At 44.1% G+C, this 27,441-nt stretch overlaps 1 protein-coding gene across 1 annotated transcript; it reads left to right on the top strand.

The window, feature by feature from the left end:
• The first annotated feature begins 1,305 nt into the window (after window positions 1–1,305).
• Window positions 1,306–24,964, top strand: LOC135504023 (limb region 1 homolog-like protein). The gene is made up of 13 exons (XM_064922273.1): window positions 1,306–1,594; window positions 11,736–11,823; window positions 14,553–14,586; window positions 15,436–15,575; window positions 16,360–16,584; window positions 16,733–16,801; window positions 17,061–17,125; window positions 17,224–17,296; window positions 17,392–17,478; window positions 17,803–17,957; window positions 19,351–19,582; window positions 21,515–21,676; window positions 22,570–24,964. The coding sequence occupies exons 1-13, from the start codon at window positions 1,532–1,534 to the stop codon at window positions 22,653–22,655; spliced, it is 1,479 nt and encodes a 492-aa protein (XP_064778345.1). The 5' UTR covers window positions 1,306–1,531; the 3' UTR covers window positions 22,656–24,964.
• The last annotated feature ends 2,477 nt before the right edge of the window (window positions 24,965–27,441 follow it).

Here is a 27,441-nt window from a genome sequence, read left to right as displayed (position 1 = left end):
GACTAAGGAGGTGATTGTGGACTACAGGAAAAGGAGCACCGAGCACGCCCCCATTCTCATCGACAGGGCTGTAGTGGAGCAGGTTGAGTGCTTCAAGTTCCTTGGTGTTCACATCAACAACAAACTAGAATGGTCCAAACACACCAAGAGAGTCGTGAAGAGGGCACGACAAAGCCTATTCCCCCTCAGGAAACTAAAAAGATTTGGCATGGGTCCTGAGATCCTCAAAAGGTTCTACAGCTGCCACATCGAGAGCATCCTGACTGGTTGCATCACTGACTAGTACGGCAATTGCTCGGCCTCTGACCGCAAGGCACTACAGAGGGTAGTGCGTACGGCCCAGTACATCACTGGGGCTAAGCTGCCTGCCATCCAGGACTTCTACACCAGGCGGTGTCAGAGGAAGGCCCTAAAAATTGTCAAAGACCCCATTCACCCCAGTCATAGACTGTTCTCTCTACTACCGCATGGCAAGCGGTACCGGAGTGCCAAGTCTAGGACAAAAAGGCTTCTCAACAGTTTTTAACCCCAAGCCATAAGACTCCTGAACAGGTAATCAAATGGCTACCCGGACTATTTGCATTGTGTGCCATCCCCCAACCCCTCTTTTTACCCTGCTGCTACTCTCTGTTTATCATATATGCATAGTCACTTTAACTATACATTCATGTACATACTACCTCAATTGGGCCGACCAACCAGCCCCGCACATTGGCTAACGGGGCTATCTGCATTGTGTCCCACCCACCACCAGCCAACCGCACTTTTACGCTACTGCTCCTCTCTGTTCATCATATATTTATGGTCACTTTAACCATATCTAAAGGTACATACTACCTCAATCAGCCTGACTAAGCGGTGTCTGTATGTAGCCTCACTACTGTATATAGCCTGTCTTTTTACTGTTGTTTTATTTCTTTACCTACGTATTGTTCACCTAATACCTTTTTTGCACTATTGGTTAGAGCCTGTAAGTAAGCATTTCACTGTAATGTCAACTACACCTGTTGTATTCGGCCACGTGATTTGATTTGATTGATTTAAATGTATCATCTGTTCTAAAACTGAAAACTCTTGAGTTTGACATCCTAGAGTTAGTCAACCTAGAGTTCAGGTTTAAACTCAGAGTTTGTTAACCCTGCTTTCTGAAACAGAGCCCTGGTAAAATAGAAGCAATTATGATTGTGTTCGAGAAAAGAAATATATACATCCACGAATAACAACGTACTGAACGCAGCCCAGGTAGCGGTACATCTAACCACCACCCATTCTCCCGGATCGCCCGCCCAGTCGCCACCCCCTATGTGTAACGCGCACGGAGGACGGTTGCTTGTTTGTGGAGTTTAAACGAAACAGGGTGCGCGACCGTAGCTTTGTCGTTAGTTTGAGAAGTTTTGGACAAATGTAGTTCGCTTGCCACACTGTTCCAACCAGCGAGAGATGCTTTGTTGTTTTACTGTACTACCATCCCGCCCCAGAGCTTTTAGCCACGTTTTATCATATTTTAACCCCTGCGTCATGGTTTCGTAGGATGGAAGTAGACGACGTGTCGGTTAGAGAGCAACTTTTCCACAACAAAGTGCGAGAGATTTTTGTAAGTACGCTAATGTTCTTTGTTTATAAACCTCAAAACATAAATAATTTCAGCGAGATATTAATTCGTGGTGCATTTCGGGAAGTGGCTGTATTATGTTCATAAAAGTTTGCATACTGATAGTGATCGTTTCTTCCTCTACTGAAGTTCTGTGGTTACTGTAGCCTATAATTTATTGCAAGAGAATCCCTTTACAGGGGTGTGTGTGTGTGTGTGTGGCTGGTCACTAATGTGGCTGAGACACAGAAGGGTAACCCAAGGAGCCTTTTCTTCCACCTTGGGCCTCCATCCATATGCATTTCTGTATGTTTCTTCTTGTAAAGCCTTGGCTGTAGACTATCATGGTTGTGTGTAATGAGACCCACGCATAACTTATAGTTGTATAGATTCCATTCAGTATATAAAACATGTACTTTAATGAATATGTAATGATTTTACCTGAACTGTTGCCACCTGGTTCCACCACATAGACTTCTTTATGGGATGTTACGCTGGGTTGTGTTCAGTAGGGCACACTGTAGCAAAACGTTTCGTAACATTAAATGTATATCTGCATTCTATTTGGAGAAGTTTTGGTGGTACCTCTTTCATTCAGTTTTAAAACGTTTTGTTCTTACTGAATACAACACTGTACGGATGGCACAGAACAGCTCCTGCTGAACTTCAGACCTGATTACTATTGCTTCAACAGGGCACATCGAGATGACCCTTAACCCCGCAACGCACAGCAGTTCTCATGTAGACCTAGCTACAGCAGAGCATGCCTTGTTCCATGAGCCAAAAAGATAACAGCACTGTACTTTAAAGACCACATCTAATCTTGCATTTTGTAGGCTTATTCTATGAGTCAGAAATGACGACAACGTTGCAGAACGCCAAGACCCTCATGATGTGAAATTGTATTTCAGTATCTAGACTAGAGGTCGACTGATTATGATTTTCCAACGCCGATACTGATTATTGGAGGACCAAAAAAAGCCGATACCGATTAATCGGCCCATTTTTAATATATATATTTTTAATATACATATATTTGTCATAATGACAATTACAACAATACTGAATGAACACTTATTTGAAAATTTAACTTCAATTTAGTCTCAAATAAATAATGAAACCTGTTTAATTTGGTTTAAATAATGCAAAAACAAAGTGTTGGAGAGGAAAGTAAAAGTTAAATATGTGCCATGTAAAAAAAGCTAACGTTTAAGTTCCTTGCTCAGAACATGTGAAAGCTGGTGGTTCCTTTTAACATTAGTCTTCAATATTCCCAGGTAAGCAGTTTTAGGTTGTAGTTATTATAGATCTATTTCTCTCTATACCATTTGTATTTCAAATACCTTTGACTATTGGATGTTCTAATAGGTATTTTAGTATTGCCAGCCTAATCTCGGGAGCTGATAGGCTTGAAGTCATAAACAGCACAATGCTTGAAGCACAGCGAAGAGCTGCTGGCAAATGCAGGGAAGGGCTGTTTGAATGAATGCTTACGAGTCTGCTGCTGTCTACCACCTCTGTCAGACTGCTCTATCAAATCATAGACTTAATTATAATAAAATAAACACAGAAATATGAGCCTTAGGTCATTAATATCGTCAAATCCGGAAACTATCATTTTGAAAACAAAACGTTTATTCTTTCGGTGAAATATGGAACCGTTCCGTATTTTATCTAACCGGTGGCATCCCTAAGTAAATATTGCTGTTACATTGCACAACCTTCAATGTTATGTCATAATTATGTACAATTCTGGCAAATTACGGTCTTTGTTAGGAAGAAATGGTCTAAATACAGTTCGCAACGAGCCAGGCGGCCCAAACTGCTGCATTATACCCAGACTCTGCTTGCACAGAACAATTTCCCTAGTTAAAAGAAGTTCATGTTAGCAGGCAATATTAACTAAATATGCAGGTTTAAAAATATATTCTTGTGTATTGATTTTAAGAAAGGCATTGATGTTTATGGTTGGGTACACATTGGTGCAATGATAGTGCTTTTTTTTGGCGAATGCGCTTGTTAAATCACCCGTTTGGTGAAGTAGCCTGTGATTAAATGATAAATTAACAGGCACCGCATCAATTATATGCAACGCAGGATAAACTAGTAATATCATCAACCATGTGTAGTTAACTAGTGATTATGTTAAGATTGATTGTTTTTTATCAGTTAAGTTTAATGCTAGCTAGCACCTTACCTTGGCTCCTTGCTGCACTCGCATAACAGGTAGTCAGCCTGCCACACAGTCTCCTCGTGGAGTGCAATGTAATCGGCCATGATCGGTGTCCAAAAATGCAGATTACCGATTGTTACGAGAACTTGAAATCGGCCCTAATTAATCGGCCATTCCGATTTAATCGGTCGACCTCTAACCTAGACATACTCCATATGTTACAGCAGACTATAATGGGTAGAATTATACAAAGATGAGTTGTGTATCATGTATGGTTCACAGCTCATATGGTCTTATGGGTCCTTAAAATTTCATCATGATAACAAAAATATGTTTGATACAAATGTGAAACACCCCAGCCCCCAAAAAATAATATTTTTTGAATATGTGAGAATTGCCAGAACAATCTGAGATGCCAAAAACACTTTCGGGCTACGCTGGTGTGGAATCGCCCAGTAGGCTTATTACTAAAAATATGCTTCAATGCCCAAAGCGTATCTTGACATTGTCCCTTTCACCAAGGCCTAATTCTTCTCAAGTACCCCGGGCCTTGCTTAAGCCATACAGTCCTAAGATTATTTCTTCACTGTTTGTTCTCTCTCACACACAGCGTAATCATTTGACCTCTGGTCATTAAAGGGGTTTTAGCCTTAGCTTATCATGATTGACCATGATACAAGCCCCTCTCATCTTGCTACCTTGAAAATGACTTGGTAGTTAACGTTTCAGTAATCTTGTGACGTCATTCTTCCAAAGTGTATCAGAGACCAGAAGATGTTCTGTCCCACATCAGTATTGATCTGTTATTCAACTTCCTCTCGGTAACGGAAAATATTTGGACTATTATTATAAGGACATGCAGACTCTTCATGTTCCATACCATTTGTTGATTGTTTTTGGCTGTTGCGCATCAATTAGATTTATCCTCTTGTTCCACTTGTAAACTTAGCATTGTACAAACTCTTCAATGTGTTGGCATGAAAGCTGCTTTGAAAGCGAGGTAGCTGCAGCTTTTCTTTTTACTCTGCCGCTGTCTCCGTCTGTACAGAATGGGTTTTTACTCTGCCGCTGTCTCCGTCTGTACAGAATGGGTTTTTACTCTGCCGCTGTCTCCGTCTGTACAGAATGGGTTTTTACTCTGCCGCTGTCTCCGTCTGTACAGAATGGGTTTTTACTCTGCCGCTGTCTCCGTCTGTACAGAATGGGTTTTTACTCTGCCGCTGTCTCCGTCTGTACAGAATGGGTTTTTACTCTGCCGCTGTCTCCGTCTGTACAGAATGGGTTTTTACTCTGCCGCTGTCTCGGTCTGTACAGAATGGGTTTTTACTCTGCCGCTGTCTCCGTCTGTACAGAATGGGTTTTTACTCTGCCGCTGTCTCGGTCTGTACAGAATGGGTTTTTACTCTGCCGCTGTCTCGGTCTGTACAGAATGGGTTTTTACTCTGCCGCTGTCTCCGTCTGTACAGAATGGGTTTTTACTCTGCCGCTGTCTCGGTCTGTACAGAATGGGTTTTTACTCTGCCGCTGTCTCCGTCTGTACAGAATGGGTTTTTACTCTGCCGCTGTCTCCGTCTGTACAATGTTGCGCCCACTTTCTGCACCGCCTTCAATACAAAAGCCCATCATTTGGCTGTTAAACCCAAATTAAACCCTCTTGAAACTCCAGCTCCTTGTTCTCAAATGCCTGGCCAACTGGGCAGTGCCTTCAACACAAGCTCAGGCAGGCAGAGACCTTGGCCGTTAGACACACTCTAAACTCTAGCTCCTCGGCCTATTCTCAACAACCAGGTTCATGTTGGGGCAGGAAGTGAGCAGTAGAACACCATGCATGAAAGGGTTTATTCATTTTAAGTTTGCCCAACTGTCCACCACCACCTTCCACCACAGAAGCCCAGCCTCCGGCCGTTAAAACCCCTTCTAAGCCCAGCTCCTTGTTTAGAACTGCCTGGACAGAAAGCCCAGCCTCCGGCCGTTAAAACCCCTTCTAAGCCCAGCTCCTTGTTTAGAACTGCCTGGACAGAAAGTTGCCTTCCTCCAGGTAGAACTCAACATGTGTTTTTCACCTACAACTGCTGACTGGTCTCTTGGTCTGTCCCCCTCTCTGTTTGTTGGCTAGGTCTTTCACCCCCTTGTACCTACCGGTACTTTCTCTTTGTGGGATATAGCAGGCTTATTGCGAACACAGCACATTGAAAGATTTCCTCCACAGTTTGTTGGCTAATTTTGATGCTGAGCATTTGTAGCGTCATTGTTTTGTTGCGACATGCATTTGACATTTTGCGGTACCAGGCTTAGCTGTACGTCACGATTGGTAAGAATTTCTCAACAAACCTACAAAACCATAGGCGACTTGGCGTATGCCTTATGTAAGGAACAGTGAATGGGAATGATTGCCACCAGTCATGTCTGTGGAGAAGGCATTGTTTTGTGTTGCATTCAGTTCATGTTGGGGAAAACAAAACATTGTAGACAGTCTCAGATACCTGTCCTGTTAGCTGGAATCTATTGTCCAAGTGCTAAATTGTCACTGTTGGGGACATCAGCCCAACCAGGCTATAGTGTTAGATCTCACTGCCTCAATGAGAAACAATCCTGCAATGGCAGCGATTTTTAGGAACTTCACTGTGGTTAGGGCCCAGTTGTTAATATGGGTGATACAACCACTGGTTTTCCCCAAATCTCATTGTTGCCATCCTATAAAGAGGGTCAGGGAGATCACCTGTCCCACCCATGGATTGGAGGAGGAGGAACCCCACTTTGTCACTGTACCATATGTCCTCATCTTCCGTTGTTAAATGTACTTTGTATGTCAGAGTAATGTAGTGTCGAGGCATTGACATCAAATCAAATCAAAATCATGAAGGTGGGTGCGTGTGCAGATGCGTTTTCCTCTCCTTAAATGTTATTCTACAGTGAAGAATAGAACAAGATGTTGACCTTCTACTGCACTGAAATAATGCCCTAGAAACGTGATCATATGTATTGAACAAATAGCATTCCTCTTATTCAATTGTAGGCCTATCATATTTCAGTGGATTGACTGTCAAAGGTTCCATTTTATTTAGTTCACAAGGACAAGATGTGCTTGGGTAAGCATTATTCAATCTACAGGAAACAGTCTTTTTCCAGGCAGTGGTAGCCATTTTGTCACATTTCTGCCACTCTCTCAGGATGAGGTAACTTTCTTTCTCAACTATTGTTTTCTGCAGTTAATGTCACCTCAGGGTGAACTCCTGAATCCTGCCACCATCGCCTCTCTTCCTCTGGGCTGGGGAGAGGATGTTTGTCTAGGCCTAGCCTTACATGTTGTGTTTTATGTGTGTCCTTGGTTGTCTCTCTGAATAGTTCCAGTTAACTCAGCATTTCCTCCAACACCAATGGTGAAACGTATTAATCTCTCACCACATCCTGTGATTTTGGAGTTGAAGCTCTGTGAGTATAGTTGTGAACAGTTGACCACTGATTTAGTTTCAAGAGGCACATTCTCAGATTTTTACCCCAGACGACCAGGCCGGCAGACAGCTATTAGACTGATTAATCCCATTTAATCGGATACAATGTTCAGTTGGTCAAGGAGTCCATTCTCTTACAGAAGACAATATCCCAAGATTCATTGAGGCTGGCTGTATATTGACCCAAATAGGGTTTTAAGGTCTATCTAGTTGCACACTTTCTTCCCGTCCTAACCTGATCCCAGTCCCCCACTCTCACCCTGTTTCTCCCGCTCTCTTCATCTGGCTAAACTGGTATATCTAATCTGCAGACTCCATCTGTTTCTCTTGGCCTCATGGCCTTGTCTTGCATGTCTCTGTCACCATGTCACTATACAGGCTGGGTCATTTCAAAACCACCGCACCGTTGACAGTGGATAGTAATGCATTGTGATGGAAGAAACAAATCCTAGCTTATTGTGACCTGAAACGGTTTACTTCAAAACATTGACTGGGTGAGGCTTCCTGGGTCCAACCCACTCATCTTGACTAGAAAGCTAGTTGCACAACTGTGCCAGTCAGAAAGGAGAACAACCAGACTATCTATCCTCCTCTGTTATCTAGCCCCCTGTTATCCTGTCCAGCCTGCTATATCCTGTCTATCCTCCTCTGTTATCAAGCCCCAGTCAGCCTGTCCAGCCAGCTATATCCTGTCTATCCTCCTCTGTTATCTAGCCCCCTGTTATCCTGTCCAGCCTGCTATATCCTGTCTATCCTCCTCTGTTATCTAGCCCCCTGTTATCCTGTCCAGCCAGCTATATCCTGTCTATCCTCCTCTGTTATCTAGCCCCCTGTTATCCTGTCCAGCCTGCTATATCCTGTCTATCCTCCTCTGTTATCTAGCCCCCTGTTATCCTGTCCAGCCTGCTATATCCTGTCTATCCTCCTCTGTTATCAAGCCCCAGTCAGCCTGTCCAGCCAGCTATATCCTGTCTATCCTCCTCTGTTATCAAGCCCCAGTCAGCCTGTCCAGCCAGCTATATCCTGTCTATCCTCTGTTATCTAGCCCCCAGTCAGCCTGTCCAGCCAGCTGTATCCCTTCTAGCCCCCTGTTATCCTGTCCAGCCAGCTGTTCTCCTGTCTATCCTCCTGTTATCCTGTCTATTGGTTTCTCAAATGATTGCCTCGCCTGGTTCACCAACTACTTCTCTGATAGAGTTCAGTGTGTAAAATCGGAGGGTCTTCTGTCTGGACCTCTGGCAGTCTCTATGGGGGTGCCACAGGGTTCAATTCTTGGACCGACTCTCTTCTCTGTATACATCAATGAGGTCGCTCTTGCTGCTGGTGAGTCTCTGATCCACCATTACGCAGACGACACCATTCTGTATACTTCTGGCCCTTTGGACACTGTGTTAACCACCCTCCAGGCAAGCTTCAATGCCATACAACTCTCCTTCCGTGGCCTCCAATTGCTCTTAAATACAAGTAAAACTAAATGCATGCTCTTCAACCGATCGCTACCCGTACCTGCCCGCCTGTCCAACATCACTACTCTGGACGGCTCTGATTTAGAATACGTGGACAACTACAAATACTTAGGTGTCTGGTTAGACTGTAAACTCTCCTTCCAGACCCATATCTCCAATCCAAAGTTAAATCTAGAATTGGCTTCCTATTTCGCAACAAAGCATCCTTCACTCATGCTGCCAAACATACCCTTGTAAAACTGACCATTCTACCAATCCTCGACTTTGGCGATGTCATTTACAAAATAGCCTCCAATACCCTACTCAACAAATTGGATGCAGTCTATCACAGTGCAATCCGTTTTGTCACCAAAGCCCCATATACTACCCACCATTGCGACCTGTACACTCTCGTTGGCTGGCCCTCGCTTCATACTCATCGCCAAACCCACTGGCTCCATGTCATCTACAAGACCCTGCTAGGTAAAGTCCCCCCTTATCTCAGCTCGCTGGTCACCATAGCATCTCCCACTTGTAGCACACGATCCAGCAGGTATATCTCTCTAGTCACCCCCAAAACCAATTCTTTCTTTGGCTGCCTCTCCTTCCAGTTCTCTGCTGCCAATGACTGGAATGAACTACAAAAAGCACTGAAACTGGAAACACTTATCTCCCTCACTAGCTTTAAGCACCAACTGTCAGCAGCTCACAGATGACTGCACCTGTACATAGCCCACCTATAATTTAGCCCAAACAACTACCTCTTTCATTCATTACTGTATATAATTTATCTATTTTTCTCCTTTGCACCCCATTATTTTTATTTCTACTTTACACATTCTTCCATTGCAAATCTACCATTCCAGTGTTTTACTTGCTATATTGTATTTACTTTGCCACCATGGCCTTTTTTTGCCTTTACCTCCCTTATCTCACCTCATTTGCTCACATCGTATATAGACTTGTTTATACTGTATTATTGACTGTATGTTTGTTTTACTCCATGTGTAACTCTGTGTCGTTGTATGTGTCGAACTGCTTTGCTTTATCTTGGCCAGGTCGCAATTGTAAATGAGAACTTGTTCTCAACTTGCCTACCTGGTTAAATAAAGGTGAAATAAAATATCCTCCTGCTATCCTGTCTATCCTCCTGCTATCCTGTCTATCCTCCTGCTATCCTGTCTATCCTCCTGCTGTCCTGTCTATCCTCCTGCTATCCTGTCTATCCTCCTGCTATCCTGTCTATCCTCCTGTCTATCCTCCTGCTATCCTGTCTATCCTCCTGTCTATCCTCCTGCTATCCTGTCTATCCTCCTGCTGTCCTGTCTATCCTCCTGCTATCCTGTCTATCCTCCTGCTATCCTGTCTATCCTCCTGCTATCCTGTCTATCCTCCTGCTGTCCTGTCTATCCTCCTGCTGTCCTGTCTATCCTCCTGCTGTCCTGTCTATCCTCCTGCTATCCTGTCTATCCTCCTGCTATCCTGTCTATCCTCCTGCTATCCTGTCTATCCTCCTGCTATCCTGTCTATCCTCCTGCTATCCTGTCTATCCTCCTGCTGTCCTGTCTATCCTCCTGCTGTCCTGTCTATCCTCCTGCTGTCCTGTCTATCCTCCTGCTGTCCTGTCTATCCTCCTGTTATCCTGTCTATCCTCCTGCTATCCTGTCTATCCTCCTGCTGTCCTGTCTATCCTCCTGCTGTCCTGTCTATCCTCCTGCTGTCCTGTCTATCCTCCTGCTGTCCTGTCTATCCTCCTGCTATCCTGTCTATCCTCCTGCTATCCTGTCTATCCTCCTGCTATCCTGTCTATCCTCCTGCTATCCTGTCTATCCTCCTGCTGTCCTGTCTATCCTCCTGCTGTCCTGTCTATCCTCCTGCTGTCCTGTCTATCCTCCTGCTGTCCTGTCTATCCTCCTGCTATCCTGTCTATCCTCCTGCTGTCCTGTCTATCCTCCTGCTGTCCTGTCTATCCTCCTGCTGTCCTGTCTATCCTCCTGCTATCCTGTCTATCCTCCTGCCTGTTGTCCTGTCTATCCTCCTGCCTGTTGTCCTGTCTATCCTCCTGCCTGTTGTCCTGTCTATCCTCCTGCCTGTTATCCTGTCTATCCTCCTGTTCTCTAAATTTCTGGGTTATTACTGTTGTGATTTTCTTTAGTTTTTCTTATTAGTTAAGTTAATTTTCAGTTTTTTAGATCAGATTGACTATTTTTTTTAAAGTTTTAAGTTTGCTATAAAAAAAAGATACTACTTCTGTTTTTCTATTTATTTTTAGGGGACGAAGTAGCCTATGCTTGGGAGGCTAGGAGCCATGTATGTGTTTGTATACGTTCTGGGATGTCACTTCTTGCCATTGTGGAGCAGTATTGCATAAAGTGATGGGTCAGGTTATAGATTAGGTTTGAAGGTAGACTCAGCGAGATGATGTAGATGTAAACAATAGTAGTGGGTCGATTTCTGCAGCAACCAGGAGTGTTGATGCGTGAGGCTAAACTTTTCTGCTGTTTTGGTCCTGTAGCTACAGCTACCACTTGTAGCACAGCGCAGTGACTGTGTGAGAGAGGTATTGCATGGCGCTCATGTCAATATCTGCTGTGCTGCTGGTGGAAATATCATCTTGCTGAGTCTCACTTGATCATTTTTTTTATATCATTTAACGGTAATCTCCATGTGACCTGTAGGAAGCATGAAAATCCCATTAGAAAAAAAGCTTGAAAACCCCATTTGAATTTTGTCCTAAATTTATAATAAAGAAACTTCACATAATTTGTGATGGATTTTAGTTAGTTTTGGAGTCAAAGATAATAGTTTGTATTTCAGTTTACTAAATATTTTTTTCATTTAGTTGTAGTTTTATTTTCAGTTTACTATAATAACCTTGGTACAGTCCTAAAGTATGTCTGCACACTCAAGGACCCCCAACCTTGTCAAGCTTCTTCGATAATCACTTTCACAGCAATTCATGTCAGCCATGAGTACAGCTCCTAGTGATGATGACTTTCAAGTAAAATCCTGGTAATATGTAATGATCTGTATTAGCCTAATCTTTTGGTCTTTTGTTTATTTCCTCTGTCAAGATCTGTGTTCTCCTGTTCACCTGCCTCTACATACTGTCCTACCTCATCCTCACCCATTTCAAGAAGAATGCAGACTATATCACCACTGGTGAGTATGGAAGTGTGCTTGCCTGGCTAAAATGACTTGAGGGATTATGTTAAACACATCCATCCATCAAACTAAACAAACAGTCCGTTAGAGGAAATGGAAGCTGTTGAAAAACCTCTAGATGACATTTTCTTTTTGGAATGTTCTTGTAGTGTTATGTTTATGGAGACCACACCTTCCCTTGTGTGCACAGCAGAACCCTATTGTTCAGACCTCTTAGACTGTATTTTGCACAAGCAGTCAAATTCGGATTATTGGAATTGATCTTCTGACCAATCAGACTAGCTCTGAAAAATATCTGATGTAATTGGTCAAAAGACAAATTAGATGGAAAAAACCATTAGAATTTTGCTGCCTGTGTAAACGGCCTTGGATGTAGATTTAGTGAAATCAGTTCATTGGTTTCTTTGAGTTAGTCTATTGTAAGTGTTGGGCTGCTAGAATACTGTACATTGTCCTGCTGTAAGACGTCCACAAGCCTGAGGGCTCGCCTGAAGGCAGTACCAGTTAAAAAAAGTAATGGAAGTTTGTATGGAAGTTGTTTACCCCCCCCCAAAGGGAGCATTAAATATGTGTAGAATGTATTTTATAAGTTGTTTCTTATATCTCTCAGATATAGGACAGACACTTCAAAACAAACTTCCACATAGTTCCCCCAAAATGTCTGTTATATATATATATATATATATATCCCATTTAGCAGACGCTTTTGTCCAAAGCGACTTACAAGTCGGCTGGGGCCACTACTTTTACATATGGGTGGCCCCAGCGGGAATCGAACCCCAGCGGGAATCGAACCCACGACGCTTGGCGTTGCAAGCGCCATGCTCTACCGACTGAGCCACACAGGACCCAATGCATTTCTATGGGCTAATGGCAGTAAGGCCAGATCAATGTTCCAGTAAATAGTTTTTTGACTATTAAAATTTCCCTATATTAAAAAGATGGAGAACAAGCTATGAACAAAAAATACTGATGTTTTGGTACAGCCAACTAGCACAAAAATAATATTGTGATATTGTCAAAATAATACGATACATTGTCAAAAATAATCTCTCTGGGCCTCCGGAGTGGTGCAGCAGTCTAAGGCACTGCATTGCATGCAGTGAAAGAGGTGTTACTCTAGCACTGCACACTGACCGGGTCGCCAGGTGTACGGTGTTTCCTCCGACACATTGGTGAGGCTGACTTCTGGGTTAAGTGAGCAGTGTGTCAAGAAGCAGTGTGGCTTGACGGGGACGTGTTTCGGAGGACGCATGGCTCTTGACTCCGCCTCTCATGAGTTCGCACCGGAGTTGCAGCGATGGGACCAGACTGTAACTACCAATTGGATATCACGAAACTAGAGTAAAATAAGTAATATCTCAACATTTAACTGTATAGACCCCCCATCACCAATTGAATGTGCGTTTTGCATGTTTCCCTACCAACCTGTACATGTGGAGGGGTAGCAGCTATCTATCTGGGCCTATAGCTGGGGACCTTGGCCAGAACACACAGGGCCCTACACTGCTGCAGGAGGTTGTTATGGAAACACCTCAGGCTTGTGGGTCAGCTGGGTGAGGGGTGGGAGGACTGTTCCTTTTAAGATAAACACGTACCCTGTCCTTTCCAAGTATGAACATTTTATAATTGAATGTGCGTTATGTTGCTCTCAAGTGAACACAAAGTGTGGATGTGCAAATGCAATTGGTTATGTGGCTTTATGTAATCACTCCAATAAGGTGTGGTTATAGAAAACAGCTGTAGCACCTCCTACATAACAAGTCTGGCCTGTATCTGTATCCTTCTGGCAGAGGTTTGGTAGTGGGCCAGCCCACAGGCTACTCAGCCAGTGTGCTTATTGGGTTTTTGGAAAGGTGGACAGCTGAACCTGCTCTGCATTAGCAATACAGTGTTTTTGAATGCAATGAATGTCCTCAGCAGTCAGTCAACACCACCAGCAGAACGTTTGTGCCTCATAGCTTTAATTCAATAGTGTTGATGGTCTGAATCAATTGGGATGCTACTAACTGGTTTGTCTTACACTCAGACCGTGTTTTTCCAAACTCTCCTGTTCCTCTTCTTGACTCATACAGGCATACCAGAGATGTTTGTTCTTTGGACCTCTTGAACACGGTGTACTCTGCATATCTCTGTTGTTGAGGCCAACTCCTTATTTCCCCTCCATCCGTTTTCATCAGTGTCTTTCCGTTTTATCGCTCTGTTTTTAGAATCTTCCTCTCCTCTACCTCTTCCTCTCCTCTACCTCTTCCTCGCCTCTACCTCTTCCTCGCCTCTACCTCTTCCTCGCCTCTACCTCTTCCTCGCCTCTACCTCTTCCTCGCCTCTACCTCTTCCTCGCCTCTACCTCTTCCTCGCCTCTACCTCTTCCTCGCCTCTACCTCTTCCTCGCCTCTACCTCTTCCTCGCCTCTACCTCTTTACCTCTTCCTTGCCTCTACCTCACCTCTACCTCTACCTCTACCTCTTCCTCGCCTCTACCTCTCCCCTCTTCCTCGCCTCTTCCTCTCCCCTCTTCCTCTCCCCCTCTTCCTCTCCCTCTCTTCCTCCAACATTCCTACCATTTTACTTCTCTTATCTGTCTAGTTGTTTGGTTTGGAGCTGTCTGTTTTCAAGGTTTCCTTCAGTTGTCAAGATGCTCATGTTCTTTTAGTCAGTACTAGGTTGCCTTACTAGCATGTTGGTATAAATGTGAATCACTCACTCATGTTTTTTGCCATTTTTCAGATGACATTGAAGATGCGACCGTCAACAAAATTGCGTAAGTAAAGAGCGTAAGGCTGAACAAACTGACTTGGTAGCAGTCTGCAGCACGTTGACTCAGTCACTCAGTGTGAGCAGAGCGTTTGAGCTAGTATCTGAGTCAATGTGACCAAATGAAATGACACCACCACTTGGCTGTAGTTTTATCAGTCTGCCAGGTGTAACTGTTAATGTCCTTCCTACCCTTTGTCATACCAGTTGGCACTATACTGTCCCCTTTCCTTCTCACAGAGAAGCTACAGGAAACACGCACTCCAAAATGCTTTATTGGCCATTTCCATGAAAATGAATTTCTACACTGTCACAAACTCTCTCCCCCTCCAGGCTGTGGCTGTGTACATTACAAACTCTCTCCCCCTCCAGGCTGTGGCTGTGTACATTACAAACTCTCTCCCCCTCCAGGCTGTGGCTGTGTACATTACAAACTCTCTCCCCCTCCAGGCTGTGGCTGTGTACATTACAAACTCTCTCCCCTCCAGGCTGTGGCTGTGTACATCACAAACTCTCTCCCCCTCCAGGCTGTGGCTGTGTACATTACAAACTCTCTCCCCCTCCAGGCTGTGGCTGTGTACATCATCACAAACTCTCTCCCCTCCAGGCTGTGGCTGTGTACATCATCACAAACTCTCTCCCCCTCCAGGCTGTGGCTGTGTACATCATCACAAACTCTCTCCCCCTCCAGGCTGTGGCTGTGTACATCATCACAAACTCTCTCCCCCTCCAGGCTGTGGCTGTGTACATCATCACAAACTCTCTCCCCCTCCAGGCTGTGGCTGTGTACAACATTACAAACTCTCTCCCCCTCCAGGCTGTGGCTGTGTACATTACAAACTCTCTCCCCCTCCAGGCTGTGGCTGTGTACATTCACCCTCTCTGTGGCGGTGTGTGCTGTGCTGCTCCTCCCCATCTCCATCCTGTCCAATGAGGTGCTGCTCACCTTCCCTCACAGCTACTACATGCAGTGGCTCAATGGATCACTCATCCACGGTACTGTACCTTGTCTGTACTACAACCAGCACAGCATTTCATGTCTACACCACAACAATACACTCAATCTGTACTTCTATAGCCTTCTGTTTTAAACCATATTTAAATCCTAAGTATCGATATTCAGTGAGCTTGAAATCAATATGAACCGTGCTTGACGTTGGAAATTGTTAAATAGGGCAAAACACACATCACGACAAGAGACAACACAACACTATATAAAGGGAGACCTAAGACAGCAACACATGACAACACATCATGGTAGCAACATGGTAGCAGCACAAAACATGGAACAAACATTATTGGGCACAGACAACAGCACAAAGAACAAGAAGGTGGAGACAACAACACATCACACAAAGCAGCCACAACTGTTGCCTTTGGTTTTATGCCAAATATAGTGTTGTGTTTGGAAAAGGTGAGTCATGTTATCCTTTCACAGTAATTAAACAACCAGCGGAAGTGGGCCCCATATGTTAGTTGTTGGTGTGAATAACAAGGAGCACTGTCAACTCCAACTCTACGTCACTGAACCCTGTAGCTTATTGCCGTGGATCCCTACAGATGTTAGTGGACTTGACTGTATGCCCCCCAATAGTTTTACCCTATCCAGCCAGGCTGCGCCTCCTTGTGGCGGACTGTGGTACTGTTAACAGTCAAACGTACTTCACCTTTGGACCTGTTGTTAATATTTGCTAATAGATTGTTATATCTATTTGATGGTGTTTCATAGTGTTCTAATCTGTCATGTTTTGACCATATCTCTTCTCTTTCTCTCCATCAGGCTTATGGAACCTAGTGTTCCTGTTCTCCAACCTGTCCCTGGTCTTCCTCATGCCCTTCGCCTACTTCTTCACTGAGTCGGAGGGCTTCGTGGGCTGTAAGAAGGGGGTGATGGCGCGGGTGTATGAGACTGCGGTGGTGTTGCTGCTGCTCACTCTGCTGGTGCTGGGCATGGTGTGGGTGGGTGTTGCCCTGCTGAACAACACGGCCAGGGAGAGCCTCTACGGTCAGTTGATCTTTGACTTTGCTATTCATATAAGCCATTTTGCTACTGTTCGCAATGGGTATTTTGAAGAATTGAATTGGAGTCCTTTATTTTTGAGAACCATATATGAAAATCCTTTCTCTGGTGACCTTTTGATATCCCATCTCAGATGTGTGGGAGTGTTACCTGCCCTACCTCTACTCTGCCATCTCTCTGTTTGGAGTGCTCCTGCTCCTGTGTAAGTAGCTGACTAACTTGTGATCAGTTGGTCATGGTCAGATATTTTTTTTGTATAACATTTGAGTAATTTAGCAGACACACTTATCCATAGTGACTTACAGGAGCGATTAGGGTTAAGTGCCTTGCTCAAGGGCACATGGACAGATTTGTTTTACTTAGTTGGCTCTGGGATACGAACCAGCGACTGTTCAGTTACTGGCCCAACGCTCTTAACCGTTAGACTTTCTGCCACCCTATCACTTCCTTTCTCCCTGCAGTGTGCACTCCCTTCGGGCTGTCCCGCATGTTCAGTGTCACTGGGAGCCTACTGGTCAAACCAGGGGTGAGTGACAATCCACATACTATACCCCTATATACAGACAATAACAACACTATACCATTGTTATAACTTGATGACATCCATCCCCTGTGTTTCTTCAGCTGTTGGAGAATGTGGAGGTGGAGATGAACTGTGCTGCGTTCGAGGAGGCTTCGCTCTCCAGGAAACTCAACAGTGAGTTGACTACCGTGTGCTAGAGTACACACTACACCATGCTATTATGACTCATCCTAGAGGAGGTGGTGTTGACCTTGCTCTGTTCCTTGTAGGCGGTAGCACGTCATGCAGAATCAGTGTAAACGTGGAGCCTTTGAGGATGCAGTTCCTCGGCGTCCAGGCCAAACGCATCGCCCTCCGTAAGACAAAGATGTGTATATAATACTACTGTTTTATTACCTTCTGTGGGTATTGACTGATTATGGGCTGCAGCATATAGGGATCACTGTGGGGATACTAGGGCTGGATAGCATTCATTGGTAGATTATTATTATAAAAGTACAACATTGATTTCATTCAGGCATTATAAAAAGTCCGGGAATAGCAACACTGCTCACCGGGCGACAGACCAGATTGTGTACAATGGTTCTCAGCTTGCCTCTGTCCCTGTCTCTCTGTCCCTGTCTCTCTGGCTCTGGCTCTTTCTCCCCCCCCCCCTCTGTCTCTCTAATTCTCCCCCCCAGAGATGCGGAGGAGAGCATCACCATGGCAGCGGAACCTGTTCTACCCTCTGGCCATGCTCCTGCTCCTAGCTCTAACGGTGGTGTGTGTGTTGATGGTATGTTTCCACGTTCTGGAGCTCCTGTTCGACGAGACGGCCATGCCCAGAGGAATGGGGGTGAGGACTCTACCAAGGGGAATAAGGGGATGTGTGAGCTGGTAGGGGCTTTGTATGGATTATTGGCTTTTATAGCATCAATTCTAGACCACGTGCTGTTAGTCTTCTTGTAGGGCTGGGCGATATGGCTGAAAACTATCTTGATTTAAAAAAAAAAATTAATACGTATGAGTGAGTCCTTCAAATTAGTTGCTGACTGCTGTATAAAATCAAGCACACAGCCATGCAACCTCCATAGACAAACAATGGCAGTCGAATGGCCTTACTGAAGAGCCCAGTGACGTTCAACATTGCACTGTCATAGGATGCCACCTTTCCATTAAGTCAGTTTGTCAAATTTCTCCCCTGCTAGAGCTCCCCTGTCCACTGTAAGTGCTGTTATTGTGAAGTGGAAACATCTAGTAGCAACAACTGCTCAGCCACGAAGTGGTAGGAACACAAGCTCATAGAACGGGACCGCCAAGTGCTGAAGTGTGTAACAATTCTGTCCTCGGTTGCAACACTCACTCCCAAGTTCCAAACTGCCTCTGGAAGCAACGTCGGCACAAGAACTTCGAGAGCTTCACGAAATAGGTTTCCAAGGGTGAGCAGCCGCATACAAGCCTAAGATCACCATGCAAAATGCCAAGCATCAGCTGGAGTTGTGTAAAGCTTGTCACCATTGGACTCTGGAGCAGTAGAAACTCATTCCCTGGATTGATGAATCACGCTTCAACATCTGGCAGTCCGAGGGAGAATCTGGGTTTGGCGGATGCCAGAAGAACTCGAGTGCCAACTGTAATGTTTGGTGGATGAGGAATAATGTTCTGGGGATGTTTTTCATGGTTCGGGCTAGGCCCCTTAGTTCCAATGAAGGGAAATCTTAACGCTACAGCATACAATGACATTCTAGACGATTCTGTGCTTCCAACTTTGTGGCAACAGAAATGGTTAGTTGGGATCGGTGTGGAAGAACTTGACTGGCCTCCACAGAGCCCTGACCTCATCCCCATCGAACATATTTGGGATGAATTGGAACGCCGACTGCGAGCCAGGTCTAATCGCCCAACCTCACTAATGCTATTGTGGCTGAATGCTGCAGGGACTTCCTTCCAATGTTCCAAAATCTAGTGGAAAGCCTTCCCAGAAGAGTGGAGACTGGTATAGGGAGGACCAATTCCATATTAATGCCCATGATTTTGGAAAGCATACTTTTGATCATGTAGTGTATGTTGAATTCTAATTGTATATTGCCACTGTTGCTCCTGAATAGCCTGTTCTATTCTATATGAAGTTACTGAGGACCATTATGTTATATTGATTTAAGACGACACAAATACAAGGAACATGCGGAGGAGGGAGGGAACATTTTACAACCAATTGGCATTAACCGTGTGTTTCCTCTGCGTGATAGGACCCTCGTCTGGGGACAACTTCCTTCTCCATGTTTGGTTCTCTGGGAGCAGCAGTGCAGGTGGTCCTCATCATGTACCTGATGGTGTCGTCTGTGGTGGGCTTCTACAGTTCTCCTCTCTTCACCTTCCTGCTGCCCCACACTCAGGACACCAACCTCACACAGATCATTGGGAACTGTGTCTCTCTTCTGGTCCTCAGCTCAGCACTGCCAGTCTTCTCTCGTACTCTGGGTAAGGGCTCTCCCCTTTCCCCTGGTTGAGTTTCTGTATTCTTGTCTCATATGGTTGAACAAAAAGTGACGCATTGCCTACTGTAATTAGACAGAGCTTCTGGTTGCATTACAGTGCCTTCCGAAAGTATTCGGCCCCCTTGAACTTTGCAACCTTTTGCCACATTTCAGGCTTCAAACATAAAGATATAAAACTGTTTTTTTTTGTGAAGAATCAACAACAAGTGGGACACAATCATGAAGTGGAACGACATTTATTGGATATTTCAAACTTTTTTAACAAATCAAAAACTGAAAAATTAGGCGTGCAAAATTATTCAGCCCCCTTAAGTTAATACTTTGTAGCGCCACCTTTTGCTGCGATTACAGCTGTAAGTCGCTTGGGGTATGTCTCTATCAGTTTTGCACATCGAGAGACTGAATTTTTTTCCCATTCCTCCTTGCAAAACAGCTCGAGCTCAGTGAGGTTGGATGGAGAGCATTTGTGAACAGCAGTTTTCAGTTCTTTCCACAGATTCTCGATTGGATTCAGGTCTGGACTTTGACTTGGCCATTCTAACACCTGGATATGTTTATTTTTGAACCATTCCATTGTAGATTTTGCTTTATGTTTTGGATCATTGTCTTGTTGGAAGACAAATCTCCGTCCCAGTCTCAGGTCTTTTGCAGACTCCATCAGGTTTTCTTCCAGAATGGTCCTGTATTTGGCTCCATCCATCTTCCCATCAATTTTAACCATCTTCCCTGTCCCTGCTGAAGAAAAGTAGGCCCAAACCATGATGCTGCCACCACCATGTTTGACAGTGGGGATGATGTGTTCAGGGTGATGAGCTGTGTTGCTTTTACGCCAAACATAAAGTTTTATATTGCTGCCAAAAAGTTCAATTTTGGTTCCATCTGACCAGAGCACCTTCTTCCACATGTTTGGTGTGTCACCCAGGTGGCTTGTAGCAAACTTTAACAACACTTTTTATGGATATCTTTAAGAAATGGCTTTCTTCTTGCCACTCTTCCATAAAGGCCAGATTTGTGCAATATACGACTGATTGTTGTCCTATGGACAGAGTATCCCACCTCAGCTGTAGATCTCTGCAGTTAATCCAGAGTGATCATGGGCCTCTTGGCTGCATCTCTGATCAGTCTTCTCCTTGTATGAGCTGAAAGTTTAGAGGGACGGCCAGGTCTTGGTAGATTTGCAGTGGTCTGATACTCCTTCCATTTCAATATTATCGCCTGCACAGTGCTCCTTGGGATGTTTAAAGCTTGGGAAATCTTTTTGTATCCAAATCCGGCTTTAAACTTCTTCACAACAGTATCTCGGACCTGCCTGGTGTGTTCCTTGTTCTTCATGATGCTCTCTGCGCTTTTAACGGACCTCTGAGACTATCACAGTGCAGGTGCATTTATACGGAGACTTGATTACACACAGGTGGATTGTATTTATCATCATTAGTCATTTAGGTCAACATTGAATCATTCAGAGATCCTCACTGAACTTCTGGAGAGAGTTTGCTGCACTGAAAGTAAAGGGGCTGAATAATTTTGCATGCCCAATTTTTCAGTTTTTGATTTGTTAAAAAAGTTTGAAATATCCAATAAATGTCGTTCCACTTCATGATTGTGTCCCACTTGTTGTTGATTCTTCACAAAAAAATACAGTTTTATATCTTTGTTTGAAGCCTGAAATGTGGCAAAAGGTCGCAAAGTTCAAGGGGGCCGAATACTTTCGCAAGGCACTGTATAATTTCTGACCAGAGGAGGGCGTGCCTATGCAGTCAATCACTATGAACGCTGTGTGACCTTGGCCATGTTCAAGTACTGCGCTTCACAAATACACCCTCACCAGTCAGAGGATCTGAACTTTATCCATCCATGATGAGCAGTAAAGCCGTTACAGAGTGTCGAACCTAACCACATTCTATATGTTCTTCAGGCATCACACGGTTTGACCTGCTGGGAGACTTTGGGAGGTATAACTGGCTGGGGAACTTCCACATAGTGTTCCTGTACAACATTTTGTTCGCTGGCCTCACCTCTGCTTGCCTCATCAACACTCTCACCTGGACTGTGCAGAGAGAACTCATACGTGCCTTTGGTACTTACATCAATCAATCCAAATGTATTTCTAAAGCCTCTATATACATGAAACAGTGCTTGACAGGAAGATATGTCTATGCACCTGTTTCCTGATTGTTCTATATGTTGGCACTTTGTTTAGTTTTTTAAAATAATAACGCTTTCATTTAACTTTACATCTTTCAAAGGGATGTTCCACTCCAAATACAACCATACATGATTTGTCCACTCACCTTGGCTGCAGCCAAATCCCCTCATCAGCTATTGAATATGTATTTGATTCGTCATATTGTGTTACTTTCATTATGCAGTAGAAGGCCTGCGCTAGCTGCCGATGGTCAGTGTGTTTTCAGAGTGACTGAACTGTAAGCTGCTAGCTAGGTTTTCCCTCCCAACTCTGTGCCTGGCCATGTTTCCCAATGGGCTGCTCTCCTTTCCTCAGATACAATTAAATATCAGATAAAGGCCTATACAATTCTCTCTGGAAAGTGAGAGGGGAGTAGGAGTCCCCTAGGGGCCTGTAGGTCTAGCCGCTGGCACACTCCACAGCCCCTCACACACATACACACTCCCCAGCCCCTCACACACATACACACTCCCCAGCCCCTCACACACACGTTTAGCCCCTCTGCCCAACAAAAACAACAGTGTAGAGCCATATATATATATATATATTACACACACACACCCCTTACTCACAACAGATGTCATCTCTCCTTTACCCATGACCACCCGAACTGCTTTTGTTCTGTTTTGTGATTGATTGGACTTTCTTAGCACCCAAACGTTCTTGCCCACATACTCTATCCCTCTCTTTCCTTTGCTCACCGTGTTTCTCTCTTGCTCGTGATCTGTGTGTGTGTTGGCGGTAAACGTGTCGTTACACCTTTTTAACCTTATGTGTCTCCGCAGGTCTCCACAAACTGCCTCTGACCGTGTCCCGCACCACCATCCCCCTCAAGCTCCTCCTGGACAATGGCCTGTCAAAGATCCAGTGACTGACATTCCCTTGACCAATCAATTGTCATCTCTAACACCCGACCGGGACCTAAGCCTCCTGAAGAGCATTCCCATTGGAACAAAAGGCACCTTGTCTTCAGTCCTCCAGCCTATCGGTGTCTGGATCACCAGAATGAAAAGACAGAAGTGGAGGAGTAGAAGTGCAGTTTGGCCAAAGGTGCAGTAGAGCGCTGCTCACTGACTAATCACCAATTAATACAAGTTGACCTGGGGAATCAATTTAAATCGTCTCAGACTACAATACTGGGGTTATATTGGAATCATTGTGCACAGTAATCTGAGCCAAAAACGAGATGTTCTGGAACCAATAAAAGATTCTGGAACTGAAAAAGGGCTCTAATCTGTATCAGGGTTCTTGTTGACATTGTGACATCATACAGAGCATCCTGGATGTCCTAATGCCTTGTGAGAAACTCTGGGTTTGAGGGGTTGAGCTGGGTCTGACTTAATTTACTCTATGGACACACGTGTCAACGCTATTTTGGAACATTACATTGTGACTGACTGACATTTCCTTTTCCTGCTCTGGGGTTCAGCGTTTGAATCGTCTCCCGCTCGCTGCCGCCTCCCCCCTCATGTTAAACCACTCTTTTTGGGCCTCACTCATCCTGTGAATCCCACTTCCATGTTTTTTAAGACGTATGTCTGTAATGGTGTTGTGTTTGTTAATGAGAGGAGGATGTTTTAAAATGAGGGTTGAGGGATTACTCACTCTTTTCTACATACCTTGACCTTCATATCGTGTAGGAAGAGAACGGGACAGGAAAGGGTTGTGTTCATTAGGTTACGTTTGAAAACTTTTTGCAACAGAAAAAAAGTTTTATTTTCTGCCTTTTTCTTTTCTTCCATGTGGTGCCTAATGAACACGACCCATGACTTGTTTTTAAACTCATCACTTGGAATAAGTGAATGATACATGAAAAGATACCTTAACACATATAGATGATTTATTTTTTAAGGAGGTTGTCATTGGTCGTATAATGGCATTTCTGTTTACTTTTTCTCATGGGTTTTTAACCCCCTAAAGGAGAGCTTCCTAAATGCAAAGTGACGCTCACCAGTTTTGGGTATCCTGCCTTGGACCAATCTTACTGTGAATGTTTTTAACGTTTGTTAATATTAACCTTAGTGCAATACTGGTTACTGTCCACTGCCAATTCCAGATGTTTTTTTTCTGTTCAATTCATATTGGAATAGTCTAAATGATCTGTGGCTTTGTTTTTATTTGTGTCATGGTTCTCCTTTGCTGTATCAGCATGTTAAGTTGTGGTAGTATTCTTTATTATTAGCTGATAGTCAGTTCTGTTCCGTTCATCACCAGCAGGGGGCAGGGTCTCCAAATTCACCAAACTCACCTGGCAGCCTGCTGAACGTTTACCTGAAGTTCTTTTATCCTTGATCAATGGTCAGTCATTAAAGTTGACTAATTTCACTAGCCTGGTCCCAGATCTGTTTGTGCCATCTTGCCAACTCCTTTGCCACTCATTGTCATGCAAGACAGCATTAAGATTCCATAAGAATTTGGCAAGTGAGCAGAAACAGATCTGGCACCCATCAATTCAATATATTCTTTGGGGAGCACAATGTTTGAGTGGGCTGGTTACTTAGGGGTGATAATGTTAAAGTGCTACTCTTTTTATTAGTCAATCAAGGGCATTTTTTTACTGTGAGACTGCAGAACCTCTCTTTAATCTAGGAGCTGATGGACATTTTTATTTTGTATTGTTTAAAAACGCTAACATAATGAGAATGTGACCGTAGGTGTTGAAACCTAAAGAAATATAGAATTGCTTTCAGCAATTATATATATTTTTTTATGTACTAGGGAGGAAAAAGGACAAATTTATTGCAGTTTCCTATACATAGTCTGTCATCTGGATTGGTATGAGTAATAAGACTGTTTAGAGTGCAGTTAGATCTAGAGTACATCTATAAATCATCGGGTCTCATTGTCCAGCCCATCCCGGTTCCGGGCTGTGTGATTACGAGTGTCGGCCCATCCTGTGCCAGTGTGTCTGTCTTCTGAGTGTCGTGTCTGTCCTCTGTCCCTCCACCCTTAGTCGCCTTGCTGTAATCAGGTCCAGAACAAAGATGTTGTATTTTGTCCTGTTTGTCATCAGAGGCCGTCCCTACAACTCAAGCCCACACACAAATCAAGAGGAGACTCTCTCGAGCGCGCTCTCCTTCACCACCACCCACCTAATCCTCTTTTTCCTCCACCAGTTTTCCTTGCATATTATTCATTTCCTCTTGGAAGGAAGAAAAATAAATCATTGTTTCTCCTTGATTTTTGTTTACGTTTCTCTTGTTTTCTTTTGTTGGATGTTTGATTTGTCTTTTGTTTTGTGTTGCCTTTTCCTCCACTAAAAGGGAGTGTCTAAATGTTTGCGGAATGCTACTTCCTGTGAATCAAATTTGATTTGTCACATGCGTCGACTACAAAAGATGTAGTAGACCTTACAGTGATATGCTTACAAGCCCTTAACCAACAACGCAGTTTTATGGAAAAATATGTGTTATTTAAAAAATAAAGAGCAGCAGTAAAATAACAATAGTGAGGCTATGTACAGAGTCAATGTGCAGGGGCACAGGTTAGTTGAGGTAATATGTACATGTAGAGTTACTAAAGTGACTTCATAGATAAACCGTAGCAGCAGTGTAAAAGTGAGGGGGGCAATGCAAATAGTCTGGGTAGCCATTTAATTAGCGGTTCAGGAGTCATGGCTTGGGGGTAGAAACTATTTAGAAGCCTCTTGGAGCTCGGGTACCGCTTGCCGTGCGGTAGCAGAGAGAAGTCTATTACTAGGGTGGCTGGAGTCTTTGAAAATGTTTAGGGCCTTCCTCTGACATGGCCTGGTATAGAGATCCTGGATGGCAGGAAGCTTGACCCTAGTGATGTCCTGGGCAGTACGCATTACCCTCTGTAGTGCCTCGCGGTCGGAGGCCGGGCAGTTGCCGGTCCAGGCATTGACGCAACCTGTCAGGATGCTCTCGATGGTGCAGCTGTAGAACTTTGAGGACCCATGCCAAACATACAAATGTACATATCAGAGGTTTGGTTCGCCCTGTGGGCTGTAGGCACACACACCGCCTCGACATGGCACTTAATGAATACAGGTGTGTGTGTGTGTCAGAAACAAGTGCATCTACCTGTTTGAAACTTTCAGAGCAATTGACCTTTCATTGACCCCTCCCCACCACCACTTAACCTAATTATTTTAGTGAAAGTGCAAACTGGCCTTGTGAAATTAGTTCTGTTTATCACAATAAGACTTGAGTTGCTGTGTAAATTTCTTAGAAATAATCTTCTTATGAGAGGATTTGATAGTTAACAAGTGCCTTGAGAATGAGGTGGCATTTGTATTACAACAATGTCATAACTTGGCATAACTGACAGGGAAGGAAAAAGACCAATGCTCTCTAAGTGATACTGCAAATGACCCATCACCTTCAATAGTGATGCCTTTCAATTTATCCATTTAACAACTGGACAATTTAGTCTATATTCATTATTAAAGGTCCAATGCAGTTTTTATTTCCATATCAAATCATTTCTGGGTAACAATTAACAAGTCTTAGTTTCATTTGAGGATAAATGTTGACAGCGGTGCCATGCAATTTGTGAAGAGATTTGATGTGCTGACTCCATGGCACATGGTTTATGAAGAAACTACCAAAATACAGGTGCCAAGCTTGTAGCGTCATACCCAAGAAGACTCCATGCTGCCAAAGGTAGTTCAACAATGTACTGAGAAAAGGGTCTGAATACTTATGGAAATGTGATATTTCAGTTTTAATTTTAATCAATTTGCAATCATTTATAAAAACCTATTTTTGCTTTTATGCGCTCCAATAAACACGTCCCCATTCACTATTTCCCTGAACTTAAACCTCACCTTTATATGTAAATAAACACTACGTCATGAGGTCGAGGTCTATATCAATTATTTTTCAAATACTATCTTCTGTTTAGTGAAACACTGGGGGAAGATGAACCCTGGGAGTTGCTGTTTTATTTGATGAAGGCTGCGAGTTAGACTGGTGGTTCCAACGCTGGTCCTTAAAGTTCACTGCAAGGAGAGACGAGTGTGCGCCATTCATTTTTTATTCTCTTTTTGTTTGGTGTCACAGACAAGAGGTCCAGTAGGGTAACTAACACACGCAAGGCCACCATCTGACTGGTAGTTCAGTGTCCATATCAGAAACGAGGCAGGAGTTGGGAGACAGCCAGCGTGTATTGTAACGGGATGAGATAGGTTATCTTTATTGTCAAAACACAAGAATCAAGGGGAAAAAAGACACAGACTAGCTTTCCTGACAGCTGGCCATTTGATGTGTGTGCCAAAGTGCATTAGGGTTCTATTCTTCCCGCTGTTAGCTGGCTGGCAACACACAGAGCTGCTCACAGGAAAAGGCGAGACTTTCTAGCTAATCAACTTATAAAGGCGTTGACACTGTCCGTTTGCCCCGGGGACGGCAGGGCAGGCGGACCCCCACCCTGCCTACACACTCACGGCACACTTGCTTCACACACTGGGTAGACTAGGCTCAGCAGGCAGACTGGCAGGGCAGTCCTCTGATCTCTCTATACACCCATAAAACAGGCATTACACACATGAGAATCCAATAGAAATGGACCCGTCAGACAGGGCCTCACACAGAAAATGAAGAACTCTGATACCCATTTCACACAACTGAGCCCAGCTGTACTGTGATGGCCTGGAACCATAGTTGTGGGAACCGTCCTGGAAAGACAATGTGAAA

This window comes from Oncorhynchus masou, chromosome 18, assembly GCF_036934945.1.
Source record: "Oncorhynchus masou masou isolate Uvic2021 chromosome 18, UVic_Omas_1.1, whole genome shotgun sequence".
In the NCBI taxonomy this organism is placed as follows: domain Eukaryota; kingdom Metazoa; phylum Chordata; class Actinopteri; order Salmoniformes; family Salmonidae; genus Oncorhynchus; species Oncorhynchus masou.
The sequence above is the reverse complement of the archived record's forward strand: the minus strand, read 5'-3'. Positions and strand labels throughout refer to the sequence as shown.

Coding starts and splice junctions, on each gene's coding strand:
- LOC135504023 (XM_064922273.1), top strand. CDS start 1,532: ATGGAAGTAGACGACGTGTCGGTTAGAGAGCAACTTTTCCACAACAAA. Junction 11,824..14,552: donor TGCAGACTATATCACCACTG/GTGAGTATGGAA, acceptor GCCATTTTTCAG/ATGACATTGAAGATGCGACC. Junction 19,583..21,514: donor AGTCTTCTCTCGTACTCTGG/GTAAGGGCTCTC, acceptor TATGTTCTTCAG/GCATCACACGGTTTGACCTG.